At 36.8% G+C, this 16,528-nt stretch overlaps 1 protein-coding gene across 2 annotated transcripts; it reads right to left on the bottom strand.

The window, feature by feature from the left end:
* Window positions 1-484: 484 nt before the first annotated feature.
* LOC118822471 (PTB domain-containing engulfment adapter protein 1-like) lies at window positions 485-10,331 on the bottom strand. 2 transcript variants are annotated; one of them, XM_036591543.1, is made up of 9 exons: window positions 10,209-10,331; window positions 8,777-8,829; window positions 6,742-6,813; window positions 5,209-5,310; window positions 4,205-4,342; window positions 2,368-2,472; window positions 1,836-1,898; window positions 746-776; window positions 485-663 (listed from the first exon to the last, which is right to left on the bottom strand). In XM_036591543.1, exons 2-9 carry the CDS (start codon window positions 8,819-8,821, stop codon window positions 623-625), a joined length of 597 nt encoding a protein of 198 aa, XP_036447436.1. In that variant the 5' UTR covers window positions 8,822-8,829; window positions 10,209-10,331; the 3' UTR covers window positions 485-622. The 2 variants fall into 2 exon arrangements, with proteins under 2 accessions (XP_036447436.1, XP_036447437.1); XM_036591544.1 differs by lacking the exon at window positions 746-776 and having other exon boundaries at window positions 10,209-10,330.
* Window positions 10,332-16,528: the final 6,197 nt, after the last annotated feature.

Raw genomic sequence — 16,528 nt, 5'->3', positions numbered from 1 at the left:
AAGCACAACACATTCTCCATTAACCTGAAGAACGATTTATATATATATATATATATATATATATATATATATATATATATATATATATATATATATATATAAAGAACCACCTTTTTAAGAGTGTATATAAAGCTGGTTCTTAAATGGTTCTTTGCATGGTGAAATGGTTCTTCTGACCGGTCATTTTAGCACATTTTTAACTGCAACCAGTCACTTTGAGATGAGCTGAATTGCCAAAGCATGTTGGCTTCATTTCGATTCTGTTCATGTAAAGTAAATTAAGGGGAATCTGTGCAATAAAGACTTTATTTTTTCTTTGTACAGGATGAGTCAGCTTCATAAGATATGTACACTGTGCACATTTATTTAAGGGTATTGTGTCAAGTTGACTGTGTCAACTGAATTTTCTGCTAATCTGAAGCAGCCACAGCATCTAAAATTAGGCCTGATTATTAATGAAAGTATGTGCCGCCTCACAAACACAGCAATACAACAGCAAATATTTATTTAGCAGCAAAACAGATTCTACCATTATTATGAAAAAGTATCAGTATTACTATTAGTATGTGTATCAGTATTAGTATTAAATATTCATATTGAAGTTTCGTTCCTGCTCTCTCTCTTAGGTGTTCCTCAGGAAACCCCCACCGGAGCTGAATCTCACTGCAATTAAAAAAATATTTTAAAATGTTTAATAAAACACACATCCTTATACACCAAACCAAGTGTGTATGTTTGTACGGACCGTGCGAGTTGGTCTGCTCTGTGTCAGAGTCCTCCAAATAAAAGAGAGAAAAAAAAACAATCAGTTCCTCGAGCAGCAGCACACATTTATACGGATACAGCACTTTATTTATTTATTTTGCTGATGTTTTTCACTGCTGTGGTGAGAATCTGTGCCTATTCTTCATAATACAAAATACATAAAGTCAACAGCAGGGGGCGCTGCAACCCTGGACGTTTTCAGACACTAAGCATCGCATGGACCGGGCTGAAGATTCTCCACAAGGGGGCGCTATGAACACTGAAATAACTTCATATTAATGACACAATGTCACTGAATAGGCTACATTTTGAACATAACCCTAACTCTAATGATGTTGATAGTTAATCTAGCGTGTAAGGCCTTCAGTGAAGCTCCTGAAGTCCTAACCGATGGGAGAGCTCGATTGTCTATCTACCTAGATACCACAGAGAGAACAATCCTGATTGGGCAATTTTCCACTCCCCTTTGTGACCCCTTTGTTTCCAGCCAAAACTTAAAAATAAAACATAAAACAAGTTAACTCTGCAGACAGAGTTGTTGGGTTGTTTTGATTAAGTAAAGATAATTCAATAAAATACAGTTAACTTACCAAATTAAACTTAATTTTTTTGGCAGAAAAAGATTTTTTTAAATTTAGAAAAAAGTTTAAACTTTGTTTGCCATGCCCTTGCACTTTAGAGCAGGAAGTGAGGCTGCATCCCTGTCCCTCATGGCTACATAGTGAGCAGGTCCCATTGTTTTAAAGTAAATGTGTCCCAAAGTCTGAAAATCAGTGTGGAACATTAAAATTGTCATTGTTTCGATAGTTTAATACTTTGTTTTGGTGTTTTAATGAAAAATATGATGATTTTAGGTGTGTACAGCTGTTCAAAGCTGTGTTTGCTGGTCATGTACTGGCAGTATTTTTAAATTTCTGCCCAAAATGCACTAAAATTGTCACTACTGAAACAGTCACTATTGAAACATTTGGTAAAGTTTAGTAGTATTATGATTGTTTTGGCAGTAACACAGTGGAACGTTTTTTAATTTTTAATTATAAGCTTTAAGGATGTGTATGTGATACACTTACGTCTCCATGTTTGTCCTGCAGTTTCCTCTTCAGTTCAGTGTTTTCTCTCTGCAGGACATTATTCTGTGCAGAAATTAAGCAAACTCATAATTTACACCGTTTATTCACTCACTCACGGCTCCAGTGTTAAAGACGAAGATTAAAGGGGACCTATTAAACTCATTTTCAGTGTTCATTATTTTATTTTTGGGCTCTACTAGAATAGATTTACGTACTTCAATGCTCCGAAAACACATTGTTTTTCTTGTTAAGCCCCACCTCCCGATGAGCCCAGTGTGCTTTCAATGGTCAGTGTAGCCCCTATTGTACACAACTTACGTCACATGGTGTCAGCTGGTATCAGATGTTGGTTTCAGTGCATTTTTATGGGTACGAGTAAATAACCATGGTATCAGCTCAATACCCGGAACCAGTATTAGTACTGATGCATCCAATTTGGATTAAAATTTTGAAAATGTGTCCCCAAACATATGACACCCTAATATAACTGAGTTTTTTTGTACACGAGTTAGCGTGCTGTATATTTTCTGACCTTGTGTCTGAGAGCCTCCACCACCAGATCCCGACTCCCTCTCAGATTCGTACTCTGCCGACTTGCACGAAACGCGTCTCCAATCACTGACACCATCAGGTGGGACTGAGGAGAGGAAAAGCGGAAAAGAAGAGAGCAGTTAGCATCTATCACCTTCTGCTACACAAAGACAGTCCACCAGTGCTGTTATGGTGAGAGAATAGTGAAAAGTCTAATTTACAGTAAGCTCTAAAGGCAGTGGCCGAAAATGCTTAAAGGATTCAAAATCCCACATTTTCCTTATCTTATTTATAATATTTGTGTTGCTTTATGTACCAAAAGTGATCATAATTCCTTTTTTCTAGACCATTTTCGATCGTTTCAACCATTTACACGCTTAAAACAAGGTTCTTAAAGGGTTCTTCAGTAAAGGGAATGGTTCTATTTTGTTTGCTATTTTGTTGCTGTGCCTTTAAGAGTGATACAGTCTTTGCAACAGTTTGTGCACCCCCATGTTTGTTGTTGATTTTCTAAGTGTGAAGAAGTTAACACGTCCTCTATGGAGAGCACACTACTTTTAATACATAGTTACTGTTTAATTACTGAGCTTAACACATTTGAGGAAAAACTAAAACATAAAATGTGGCTTGCAGAAAAGTTGAAGCACATTTTATTTTTGGTTCACACTTAATAACACTTATTATGGCTTCAGCACAAATGTAAATGTGCAGGTTTTTCATGACATCACAAATTCAAAACAGACATTATTCAGTTTACATTTCAAAAATGATGGTTCTTCAAGGGTTCTTTTGATAAGATAATGGTTCTATATAGAGCATGGTGAGTATGGGTGCTAGATATGCCAAATTCACTCCTACCAAATTCCACCTATACTAAGAGCGCAATGTGTAAGGGTGCCAGATACATGGAATTCACCCCTATGAAATAACACCTGTAGCCCCTCACAGCACAGTGGATATGAGTTCCAGATACACCAAAATCACCCTCCTACAAAAACCCTCTGAACCCAGAGTATGGTGAGCATTGGCGCTAGATAATCACATGCTTAAATGATTCTTTGTATGGTGAAATTGCTCTTCAGATTGATGAAAAATGTGTTGTATTTGTTTCTACATAGCACAAAATGTGCCGACCTTTATGACATTGCAAAAACAGTGCATTCAAAACTTAGTTTCCAGTTTAGTTTCCATATATACACTGTATGTACAGGGGCATGAACAATATGATTGAAACTTTAACAGTGTTTACATACTGTATCAGGCCATTTTATTAAAAAAAGTGAGGAAAACGTAATATTTCATGATACGGGCCCCTTGATTGAATGTTCTTTTTTACTGTATGTATGTATTATTGTGAAAGGTTTGCATTTACACTAGAAACAACATACTTTATACTCCTTATATTTTATTTAGACCCTCAGAGCACTTATTCCAAACCTCAAGGACCAGATGATCTCTCTATTCTTTTCTCTCCAGTCAGAGTTCTAATGAATTTGAATTTATTGCTTATATGAAAACATCCAACCAAATTCATATCAATGTAAAATAAACCCAACTGCTAACTTGTCTTTTCCACTAGTTTACCATCATCAACATTCCGTATAAAACTCAGAAGACTTGTATAGGTTCACTGGTGGTTTTGGATAGTAAATAAAATGTCTATATTTGTGTTGTAGTCATGGTGACCCCTGGTTACTATCACCACCACTGTAAAGAAACCTGAACCATTTCACACCAAACCACTCTGAATCACTCTGTTTACATCTCAAACACTCAATTACGGAGGTGTGTTTCAGTTCTGGTCAATAAGGGGCGCTGATGGACAATGCAGTACTCACAAACTTCCTGCTCTGGAAGATGTAGCAGTGGAAGGTGTCGACTGCCGGGTGTTTAGCGATGAAGCCGAAGAGTTTAGGCTGCGTCTGATGAACAGCACAGAACGAGACGGAGGAGAGAGAGCACGTATAGAGCATGAACTGAGAGAGAGAGAGAGAAAGAGAGAGAGAGAGAGAAAGAGAGAGAGAGAGAGAGAGAGAGAGAGAGAGAGAGAGAGAGAGAGGAGAAAAAGAGAGAAAGGGAGAGAAAAAGGGAGAAAATGAGATAAGGAGAACAAAGAGAAAGAGAAGAGAGAGGATAAAGTGAGATAGAGTGAGAAGAGAGAGAGAAACGACGGACAGGGGGAAAAAGGAGAGAGAGAAAAGAGATGGTAAAAGATGAGACAGAAAAGAGAGAAGTAGAGAAGAGAGAGAAAAAAGAGAGGGGGAAAGGGGGAGCAATGGAGAGGGAGATAAAAAAGAAAGAGAGAGGGAGAGGGTTGGAAAGTGAAGAAAGGGAACATGGAGAGGGAGATAAAAAGAGAGAAAGAGAGGGGGAGAGAGAAAGAGACAGAACAAGATGTATGTGTGAGAGAATAAGCAATGGGGAAAAAGAGAGAGCGATAGAAGGAAAAAGTGAAAGACAGATAATGAGAGAGGGAGTGAGAGAATGGGGAAAGAGAAAGACAGAGAGAGAAAGGAAAAAAGAGGGCAAAAAAGGGAGAAGGGGCGAGGGTAGGTGAGAAAGTGAGAGAGAGGTGTAGAGAAAGAGAAGAGAGAGAGAGAGAAAGAGGCAGAGTGAGGGAATGAGAGAAGAGAGATCATTATAACTTTAATAATTAGTGATTAAGCTATAATAATCCATGTTTACAGTAATTAATAATGGTTCCAGTCTGAGCTGCTGTTATATCAATATGTCTGACAGTGAATGAGCTTTGATCTTTGATCTGAATCAGTCTCTCTCTGCTGCGTCAACGCTGATCAGTCTGCTGCGGAGCTGATAACCAGCAGCTCCTCTCAGTCATTACCTTCGTTTTATGCTCGAGGATGTCGATGGCGCTCCTGGAGAGGAACAGGTGCACTTTGGTCTTCTTCTTCTTCACCTTCTCACTCACTGCTCTGTCGGGGTTCTAAGAGAGGGATGAAGGAGATGAGATTTTTAATTGTGGAAATACATCTAAAAATACATCTCAATATTTTTTGAAAAGTAGATTTTAAAGAAACCCATTTAAACTAGAAAAGTATGTTTCCTAAAGCTTTAGTAGTTGTCAGGCAGTTGCTAGGGTGTTGCTGAACAGTTAATATGGTATTTTAGGTGGTTGCTAAGATGTTCTTAAGATGTGCTGTGGTATCCCAGGTGGTTGCTAGGTGGTTGTTAAAATATTCCAAGTGTTTGCTAAGGTGTTCCTAGGTGGTTGCTATGGTATCCCAGATGGTTGCTAGGGTGTGGCTAGGCAGTTGCAATGGTATTCCTGGTGGTTGCTAGGGTGTTTCCAGGTGGTAGCTGTGGTATCCCAGATGGTTGCTAAGGTGTTGCTAGATGGTTTCTATGATACTCAAAGTGTTTGCTGAGGTGTTGCTAGGTGGTTGCTATGGTATCCCAGGTGGTTACTAGGGGGGTGATAGGTGGTTGCTGTGGTATTCCAGGTGGTTACTAGGGGAGGGTGCCAGGCAGTTGCTGTGGTATTCCAGGTGGTTTCTGGGGGGGAGGGGGTTGCCAGGCGGTTGCTATGGGGGGATCCTAAGTGGTTGCTAGGGCGTTGCTAGGTGGTTGTCAGGTGGTTGCTGTGGTAACCTGTGTGATTGCTAAGGTGTTGCTAGATGGTTTCTATGGTACCCCAGATGGTCACTAGGGGGGCGCCAGGCGTTTGCTATGGTATTCCAGGTGGTTGCTATGGTGTTTTCAGGTAGTTGCTGTTGGATTAAGGGTTCTGCTATTGTTACAAGTTTGACATCGTAACAATGGCAGCACCCTTTTTGATGCTAGGTAAAACCATTTTCAAAAAGGTTCTAGGCATAACCATGTACAATTTCACCATGCAAAGAACCATTTAAGCATGTAAATGGTTTTATGTACACTCTTTAAAAAGATGGTTCTTCAAGGGTTCTTTAGTAATGACAGTGGTTCAATTTATAACCATGAGTTCTATATAGAGCCATTTTAATTTTTTTGAATGGTTCTTCGCATGGTGAAAGGGTTCTTCAGTTTGATGGAGAATGTGTTGCGATGATATCAAGCTTGTAACAATAAATGAACCCATATGGAACAACACATTCTCAAACAGGTGCTATATAGAACCGTATACAACACATTCTCCATAAATCTGTAGAACCATTTCACCATGCAAAGAACTTTTAAAGCTTGCAAATTGTTCTACATGGAACTGATGGTTCTAAACAGAACCATTAACCTATTCTAAAGAACCCTTGCGTAGGTCAATAAATTTAAGTATTTAAGTAAATTTTTTACAGTGCATTGAAAGCAGTTCGAAAAAATGTGATCCTCCAGTATAAACACTGTGATTGCGAATTATTTTAAGTGTGTTGTTGTTGTGAAGAACCTGTAGAGCTGCTGCTGCCTCCATCAGGATCTCCATCCCGTCTGGACGGACCACCTCCACACGGTCCAGGAACTGAAGAGTAGACCCAACATCAGTGACCGTCAACCAAACACACATTTGTCATTTCACTGTCTGGCAATATTCACTGTATACTCTTAAAAAGATGGTTCTTTAAGTGCTCTTTAGTAAAGAAAATAGTTCTATACATGTCTATGGACACTCAAAGAACCCTTAACATGATTAAAGTGTTCTTTGCATCCTGAAAGAGCTCTTCAGACTGGCATTCTATATAACATCAAAAAATGTGACATCGTTACAATGTTAAGCTTGTCACAGCAGAAGAACCTTTTTTGATTTTTTAGAGGCCTTTCAAAAAGGCTGTATGTAGAACCATAGACAACACAATATCCATCAGTCGGAAGAGCCATTTCACCATGCATAGAACCATTTAATCATGCAAAGTGTCCATGGTTCTATATAGAACCATTTTCTTTACTAAAGAACCCTTGAAGAGCCATTATTTTTAAGTATGACATTTACAGTACAGTAATATCCAAACTGTTCTAATCTGTTCTGATTGGCCTTCCTGCATTCTGAATAGGAGGATATTTGTAAATGCGCTGGTTTTAATGACATCACAAAAACAATGAATTTAAAACAGACTGTTTATGTTACTGTCCCTTTAAGACTGATGTATGTAAATGAGCTCTGTTCTGATTGGCCCTCCTGCATTATGTTACTTGTACAAAAAAACAGTCCAGGCTAAACTGCTATAGGTTGAATAGGTGTATATATGCAAATGTGATGGTTTTAATAACATTACAAAAACAATGAATTCAAATCGAGCTGTTTTTGCAGTGTAGCGTTCATATATGGACTGTATGGACGGAAGAGCGAATGTTTTGAAACTTTTAACACGGTTCAAATTAAATTTAAAATTGATTAAATTTAAAATTAAATTTTGAAAACTGGAAATGTTATTTTATTTATTTTTTATGTAGCTTATTTATTTACCTTTTGTTATAAAATAATAAAATATTAAATTAAATTTAATATTAAAAATACTACTTCAAATATCGACCCTTTAACTTATTTCCAGACATTTTAAACTTGTTTTAAGTCATTTTATTAAGTGGAATTATGTCAGTATGTTGGCAGAAATAAGAAATATAACTGAAACAAGTAAAGTCATCAGGTGATATAGTGAGATTATTTTATTTGTAAAATAAAATAAATGCAATATAAAGAATATAATAAATAGTGCTAACAACAATAATAAAAATAAACAAATTCCAGTTACTGTTAAGTGTACATATATATATATATATATATATATATATATATATATATATATATGTGCAGTTTATCTAATTTTATAGCACTAAGACAGCCCCAACATCAAACTCTTATTTCAAAAAAAGTGAGAAATTCAGTTTTTTATGATATGAGCCCTTTAAATCTACATCTAAGACTGAACGTTGGAGGTGTGTCTGCAGATTTCTTTGAGAAACTGAAAGTGAGTTTCCTGAAAAGAATGGAAGCTATAATAAAGGTAAAAGGTGTCACACTGAACACTCAAACAGCTGATATTAGATTTAGCTGTTGAGGCTTCTGTGTCATTTTTTTGTTTTCTGCCTTTTTCCTGACACCGAAAATGAAAAACTTGCACTTAATGACTGTTTTGACTTTAAATTAAATACACAAAGGGTGACTTATGCACAGCACTACATATTAAAATGAAATAATGTACACATGGCTTAAAAAGATCCATCATCAAATGTCTTTTAAAATAATTTTTATCACTCTTCACTGCCTGATTATCATAATTTCATAAGTTCATCCACAAGCCAGCACTGCTGCTGATACATGAGTGATACTGTTTTACTCTAAATAAACCCGATTCCTGCTTTAATGTGATCAGACGTTTCAAACTGATCAATAGATTAACACACTCAGTCGGATTAATAGCATTTTGAAAAGCTATGTGTCTCCAAACATGGGTGACGTAGTTTCGTGAGAAAAAGCTTTCACTCACTTTCACAGAGAAGGAAATCTCAGTGTCGTCCTCAATGTCACTCATCTTCAGCCCTTAAATCGATAACACAAAATAAGAGACAATACAGTCAAAGGGGAACTCCACAACAGATCCCACAGGACCCCCACAGAGCAGGTATTATTTGGGTGGTGGATCATTCTCAGCATTGCATTGACACTGATGTGGTGGTGGTGTGTTAGTGTGTGTTGTGCTGGTGTGAGAGGATCAGACACAGCAGTGCTGCTGGAGGTTTAAAACACCTCAGTGTTGCTGCTGGACTGAGAACCAAAAACATCTAGCCAACAGTGTCTTGTGGGCAGCGTCCTGTGACCACTGATGAAGGACTAGAGGATGACCAACACAAACTGTGCAGCAGCAGATGAGCTATCGTCTCTGACTTTACATCTACAAGGTGGACCAACAAGGTAGGAGAGTCTAATAGAATGGACAGTGAGTGGACACAGTTTTTAAAAACCCCAGCAGCACTGCTGTGTCTGATCCACTTGCACCAGCGCAACACACACTAACACACCACCACCACGTCACCACCACACAAATAATACCTGTTCTCTGGGGGTCCTGTGGGGGTCCTGACCACTGAAGCATGCAGAGAAACAGATGGACTATAGTCTGAAACTGCAGAACTACAAAGTGCTCCTATATGGTCAGTGGAGCTGATAAAATGGACAATGAGTGTAGATAAAATGAGGTGACTTCAATGTTTATTGTATATTTATTATTATAAATGCTATTACTACTACTGCTGATAACAATCTTATTAATAACTTTCATTTTGGAGCATTTTTCAAACACATAACAGCTCTGCAAGTGCTTTGCAAGCAAGTGATTTTTCCTGTCTTTATTAGATCTAATATTGATATCAAAAGTTAGTAATTCATTCCTAGACCATTGTCTTTACTAAAAAACCATTGAAGAACCACCTTTTTGAGAGTGTATCGTATGCAAGCTTGACATCAAAACACTAGCAGAATCATTGTTGGTGCCATACAGAAACATTTAACTATGAAACTGTTCTACCTAGAACTCATGGTTCTAACTAGAACCATTCCGTTTACTAAAGAACCCTTGAAAAATCATCTTTAAGCGTGTACGGAAAAATTAAATAATAAATAACAAATTGTGAGAAGAAACTTTTAAAAACAACGGCTAAATAAACTATCATAAATGTATAAATGTACTAATTTAATAAAATGTTGCTTAAAAAGACACAATTCAAATGTGTTTACCGCTCTCGACTACCTACTATAATTACATATAATGATGTATGTTATGTAATGTAACGCCCTGAGTCGCACATGCTGAACATGAGTTTGATAAAAAATAACCATATTTTGCTGACAGAACTGACAGCTCACATACAACTTGATACATATTCAACACAATATGAGACATATAAATATGAATAACTTACTTTTTCAACGTGAATCCCTAGAAACTAAGCACCTTCAGTTCTCAGGTTTAAAGTCTAATGACTAACCCTCGCTCTGCTCTTCCTTATTGCATCTGCTGTGACGCAGTCCATCATTTATGATCCTCACAGCACAAAACCTCTCAGCACTAACAGCTCATACGCTGAACTGTGTGCTTTTATTTAAGAAAAAAAGCCATAATTAATGTTTATATGACTACTTTCTAACCTCTCTTAAAGCCTGAGATTATACAGTGTTCTATTGACACTGGGACACATTTCCCATATACTTTCAACTTCTTTTAAATTCTTTGTCTTTTCTCAAGCATTTGTTTCTTTACATGTCACTTTGCTGTAAGGACAGTAAATTACTCATAAATGAAGGAATTTTACAGGGTGATAATACTCATCTATTCCCTGTAGATGCTGGACAGCCACACAAATGTAAGTGGACTACTTTGCATTGCAATTTAAAGAGCCACATAATATGCATTTCGTTCTGGTTAACCTCCATTACTTTTGAGATAAGGTCAAAACAGAATACAAAATAAAAATAACATTTCAAAGAAGACAGAGAGTAAAAAGGAGAAAGAATAATAAAGTGCAAATACAAATGCTTCATAAGAAACATCCATCCATCCATCCATCCATCATCTAAACCGCTTATCCTTCTGGGTCGCGGTGGGGTGCTGGAGCCTATCCCAGCTGTCATTGGGCGGAAGGCAGGATACACCCTGGACAGGTTGCTCATAAGAAACAAATAATTAAAAAGAAGCTGAAGGTATAGGCAAAATGTGCCTATGTGTCAAAGCACTTAGTGACCAAAGGGGTAAAGTGAGGTCATATTTATTTTGTCTGTCCAGAAATGAGGCGATTCACTGAAAATGACATAGTTTTTCAAAATAAAAATAAGGACTTTTATTTTGAAAATATCTCTCAGTACAATGACATAGTAGTCTGTATTAATATAATGTAAAATGTGTATACTTCATAAATGTTCATTTAAACCTTCATGAACATGTTACGAGGGGTTTATGTGAGATGTTATGAATGTGTTATGTAGACACTTTTCAAGTGTCACCGAAAAAACAAATTTTCTTTGCTTTTTTTGGAGTAAAAAAGTTTGGGGTCATATGTAAACACTGTTTAAAGGTGCAAAATAGTGCAATTATCAAGTTTTATACAGTCCATACACTCTTAATAAAGATGGTCCTTCAAGGGTTCTTTAGTAAAGGCAATGGTTCTATATAGAACCATGAACACTCAAAGAACCATTTCATGCTAAATGATTCTTTGCATGGTGAAATTATTCTTCAGATTGATAGAGAATGTATTGTATACTAGTTCTATATAATGCAAAAAGGGTTCTGCTATTGTTTACAAGTTTGACATCAACACAATAGCAGATACCTTTGGTGGTATTAAGAACCATATAGGCAACACATTTTCCATCATTCTGAAGAACTATTTCACCATGCAGAGAACCCCTGATTCTTTGAGTGTTTATGGTTCTCTATGGAGCCACTGTCTCTACTAAAGAAGCCTTGAAGAACCATCTTTTCAAGAGTCTAGAAGGAAAACTAAACTGAAAAAAGCTTGTTTTGAATTTGTGATGTCATGAAAAACCAGCACATTTACATTTGTGCGGAAGCTGTATGAAGTGTTTCAGCCCGGACTGCTTTTTAAATGAGGCACAGTCGATCAGAACAGAGCTCATTTGCATATTTAAGTCTTATAGTAACAAAGCCTGTTTATTTATAAGGTATACATTCTAATTATGATTATGGCTGCTGTTTAAAAGCCATTCAATTGTTATAAGTGGGAAAAATTATATAAGAAAATTGCAGGATATGGGCTATTTAAGACAGACATGTAAATGAATGAATTGGTGTCAGTAAGTAAATTTTGATCTCTGTGACATCACAAAAACAATTAGCCTGCTTTCGCAGTATAGTTTCCATATATGGATTTGGGGGAGAGCAGTACATTTTAATACTTGTTTACAGTGTTTACATGCCACATCTGGTTCTTTGTTCAGAGAAAAGTGTTCAGGCCCTTTAAGAGTTTACGAAGTAGAAGGAGAAGAGTAATGGTAGTATTTGGCCACTAGATGGTGATGCTACATATAAGATGATGGTGCTGTTTCATGTTTTGTTTATTATTAGCATGATAGAACAGCAAAACAACTCAAATCATAAACATACTGTTATATGATTCATGAACAGCTCTGAATGTGCAGCTTATTTGTGCTTTGTTTTTGACCTGCTGAAGCTCACAGTGCAGTATTATTACGTTTCCTGTGATTTTGTATTTGCATTGTATCATAAGGGGAAACACAGTGAATTCATATTTATGTTTATATATGTCTCTTTTTTGTCCTGTTGTTTGTAATTGTGTTGTTATTTCATACCGACCATGGCATTTTCAGTTCACACATTTGTTTTACAGCCAGGTATTCTAAACATATAACACAAAAATAAAAACACAACACGCTACTCAAATATTAAGTCTAGTCATATAAAATTACATATATCACAGCTTTAACAATAGCTGTATAGTTTTGGGTATGAAAGTTAACCCTTTAAAATGTTCAGGGTCCTCTGACGGCCCCAAAGTTTTATTACACACTTCTATAATCTAAGAATAGCTCAGCCAGTTTGCACTTAAGTTCCTAAGCCTTAGTATGTAACGAGCCTGGAATTTAAAGGGGTTAAGTGGATGGTCTGGAAAAGTCAGTATCAGTTTTGCTTTCTTGGTGACGTGTCGGATGAATATGTCATTTAAGGTAGTTTGGTCAGAGCCAAGTATGTTGTTGAGATGATTCTTATATCCAAAAAAAGTTCCAAAACCAAGTGATCATTGAAAAAGTTAAAACAATTCAATAAATGACTTCTAGAAGAGGCTCATGATCTTCTATCCACATTAAACATGTCTATTTTTATTAAGAAGTGCAATCTCTGCTGCCCTTTTTTACAGACTATATCAGTGATCACATTAAAGGGCAGTTTATCACTGTCCACAGGTATTTATAACTGTCATAAAATTCAGTCATGGTTTCAGTCACATTTCTTAAAACAAGCAAAATGATCTACCAACATAATGAGATAATTTTACTTAATAAAATCACTTAAAACAAGTAAAAATGTTTGGAATGAGGTTAAATAATCTTACAATAAGCTACAACAATCTCGACCGAAGAAATACTGGATATATTGACTAGACTTAACAAGACACTATTTTTTGCTGTGAACATGAATAAAGATTATTATCACTTCTATTAAATATATTACATCAACACAAGTTTACTTAGTTCACTCAGTGCTGATGAAAAATAATATTCATGTGGAAATGATGTACATTTGAATGCTTTGTTACTGTTTTGCACTGCACAGTGTGTTTGTATGTGTGTATTTCTATCTAAGCAGGACCTGCTGACCTGCAGTGTTTCAGTTCACTTCACTGCGCTTACAGTAACATTCACAACCTTGCAGTCACTTCCCATATTAATAATTTCTGTAAGTTTATTTGGATCGTTTTACTGAACTGCATTCTCAAAATGATGGTTCTCCAAAGGTTCTTTGTGAAAGAGTGGTTCTATCTAGAACCATGGGTTCTATGAATTCCATGTAGAACCATTTGCATGCGAAAATTGTTCTTCGGTTCTTCAGATTGATGGCGAATGTACTGTATATGGCTTGCAATATGATGCAAAGAACCCTTTAATCATAGAAAGGGTTCACTCAGAGAATGCTTTCCACGATTAAAGGGATCTTTGCATCATTAAATGGCTCTTCTTCAGTTTGATGGAGAATGTGCTGTATATGGTTCTATATAGAATCTTTTTGAAAATGGTTCTATATAGCAACAAAAAGGGTTATTTTATTGTTACGATGTCAAACTTGCAGCAACAAAAGAACCTGTTTTGGTGCTATATAGATCCATTTCAAAAAGGTTCTATATATAACCATATACAACACATTCTCTATCAATCTGACGAACCATTTCACCATGCAGACAACCATCTAAGCATGCAAAGGATTCTTTGAGTCCTCATGGTTCTATGTAGTGCCATTGTCTTTACGAAAGAACCCTTGAAAAACCATCTCTTTAGGTGTGCACTTTTGAAATATGATTAAATCTGGACATTAATTTTAGACACTATATTAAAAGTACAAAAAAACAGTTCCTCGGCATGATGCCATAGAAGAACCACTTTTGGCTCCCCTAAGGACCTTTTAATCAAATGTTCTCATTTACAAAAAATCTAAACAATGAGTTGTGATTGTTGCTTAGGAGGCCTTCTGATGTTTTTAGTGTTTTTTTTTTTTGCACTGGGCCCAGAAGATCCTGGTGACACCACTGTTTCCAGATACTGGTTTCATTCCGTTCCTGCTGTTTGTCCTTGAAGTTCAAAGGAACTGGCTTTACTTTCTCCAGCCGTTGTTAAGCTCCACCAAATGCGAAGCTTTTGTTGGTTAAAAACAAACTGCCTTCATTGTTCCAGTAACTTAACCGCACAATGAGGTGAAGAACTTCTGCGGCATCTCAATAAACTGGCCTGTCCAGTTGATGGAGAGCCGAAAGGCAGATCGAGGCTAAATTTAGCTTCATGTTAGATGAGTTCTCCATCTGGATAGACAATGAGCACATAATCAACGAACACAGGCAGATCATTAACCCCTTAAATGGCCAGGGTCCAGTGACAGGCCCAAAGTTTTATTATTAGTCCCTGTAGTTACTGAATAATAAGCCTTAGTATGTAATAAGCCTGAGATTTTAAGAGGTTAAAGGGCCCAAATCATGGAAAAGCAAATGTTCCTTGATTGTTTGATGCAGTATGCTATTCAGCAGTTAAAGTGGTAACTTTTGGTTCTCTTTATCACTTAGGGTGCAGGAAACAACTCAAGCAGTTGCATTTCTTTGTAAATATTCAGGCGTCTCAATTTTTTAAATATTTTGGGTGACCAGGGTCCTTTCTGTGTGGAGTTTATATGTTGCATGTTCTCCCTGTGTCTGTGTGGGTTTCTTCCCACAGTCCAAAGACATGCAGTCAGGCTAACTGGAGATGCTAAATTGCCCCAAGGTGTGAGTATGAGTGTGTATGTCTGTGTACCTGCCCTGTAATGAACTGGCGGCCTGTTCGGTGTGTTTTCTGCCTTCCGCTCAATAAGTGCTGGGATAGGCTCCAGCACTCCCTATGACCCAGGAGAATAAGCAGCTTAGATGATGTGTGTGTGCACTTACTTTTAATTATGCCTTTGTCACAGTCCTTGCAAAAGCCTTTCCGAGTTGCTGGAATGTTATAAACTGCATTATTATCTATGTTTTCATTTTTCTGTTTGTGTAAAGCACTTTGAATTGGCGTTGTGTATGACAGATGCTATATAGATAAACTCACCTTGCCTTACAGAAGGGCTGTCAAACTCAACGAGTAAAAGGGCCATATTAGAAAATCTCAGCAAACCTGTGGGCTTGAGAAAAAAATGTTCTTATTTCATTTTTAATTAATGTTGAACTGCTCACTGTTTATTCAAAATACGCAAAGACTTCAACAGTAAAATATAGGCACTTCTTGTAGACCTTGAAATATTACATGAACACTTGAAATATTCAAAATTTAAACGTCTATTAAACCGACCTATTTGCTTGAACTCGACACCTGCCATCCTTTCTTTGATGCACGTTCATTAAGACTTGGGCTCAATTTCTCAGCTGCTTAGGTGTTTATATTGACTGAACTGCAGTTGAAATGTAGCTAGTGTTTGGTGATATGACTGTGTAACTGTGTAAAATTGTGTAGAATTGAGGTGTAACCGCTGTCCCATAGATTGTTGTTGGGGTAGGAGAGTCAGAGTGTACATAACGTTGCTGGGGTACTGTAGGGCAGAGCGCATTGCGAAACAGGCTAATATTAATAGAAAATTAAAATACTTTTGAGGATTGTGTGTGTTTGACATATGGGACTTACAGCAGTTTAGGCCCACGCATTCACAGTGAAGTTTTTTCAATGTGGACTGCTTTTCGAATGAAACACAACACAGGTCCAATTACATGTTTTTTTTTGTTAACATCTGTATGGAACAAACTTAAAAATGACTACAAATTCTACAATTATCATTTATTTGCTGAATTTAATGTATTGGGAAAAAAGCTGAAACAAAATATGGCATGTGCAAAAGTTTAGGCACCCTTTCAGTCTATCCACTAGTGGATCACTGCAGCAGTTTTGGAAAGTGGTGGTGAAGATAAAGAAGCATTTTTAATATGAAACATATGACTGTCATGTTATATGAAGAGCTTTTAAAGGAGAATTTAAGAAGATA

This window comes from Colossoma macropomum, unplaced genomic scaffold, assembly GCF_904425465.1.
Source record: "Colossoma macropomum unplaced genomic scaffold, Colossoma_macropomum, whole genome shotgun sequence".
Taxonomy (NCBI): Eukaryota; Metazoa; Chordata; class Actinopteri; order Characiformes; family Serrasalmidae; genus Colossoma; species Colossoma macropomum.
The sequence above is the reverse complement of the archived record's forward strand: the minus strand, read 5'-3'. Positions and strand labels throughout refer to the sequence as shown.

What these genes read in the sequence shown, in the direction of transcription:
- LOC118822471 (XM_036591543.1), bottom strand. Translation starts at nt 8,821, where the DNA reads ATGAGTGACATTGAGGACGACACTGAGATTTCCTTCTCTGTGAAA. An exon ending in AGGCAGCAGCAGCTCTACAG is followed by an intron (nt 5,311 to 6,741) that starts GTTCTTCACAAC and finishes TCCCTCTCTTAG; the next exon opens with AACCCCGACAGAGCAGTGAG. An exon ending in TGGAGGCTCTCAGACACAAG is followed by an intron (nt 1,899 to 2,367) that starts GTCAGAAAATAT and finishes ATTTCTGCACAG; the next exon opens with AATAATGTCCTGCAGAGAGA.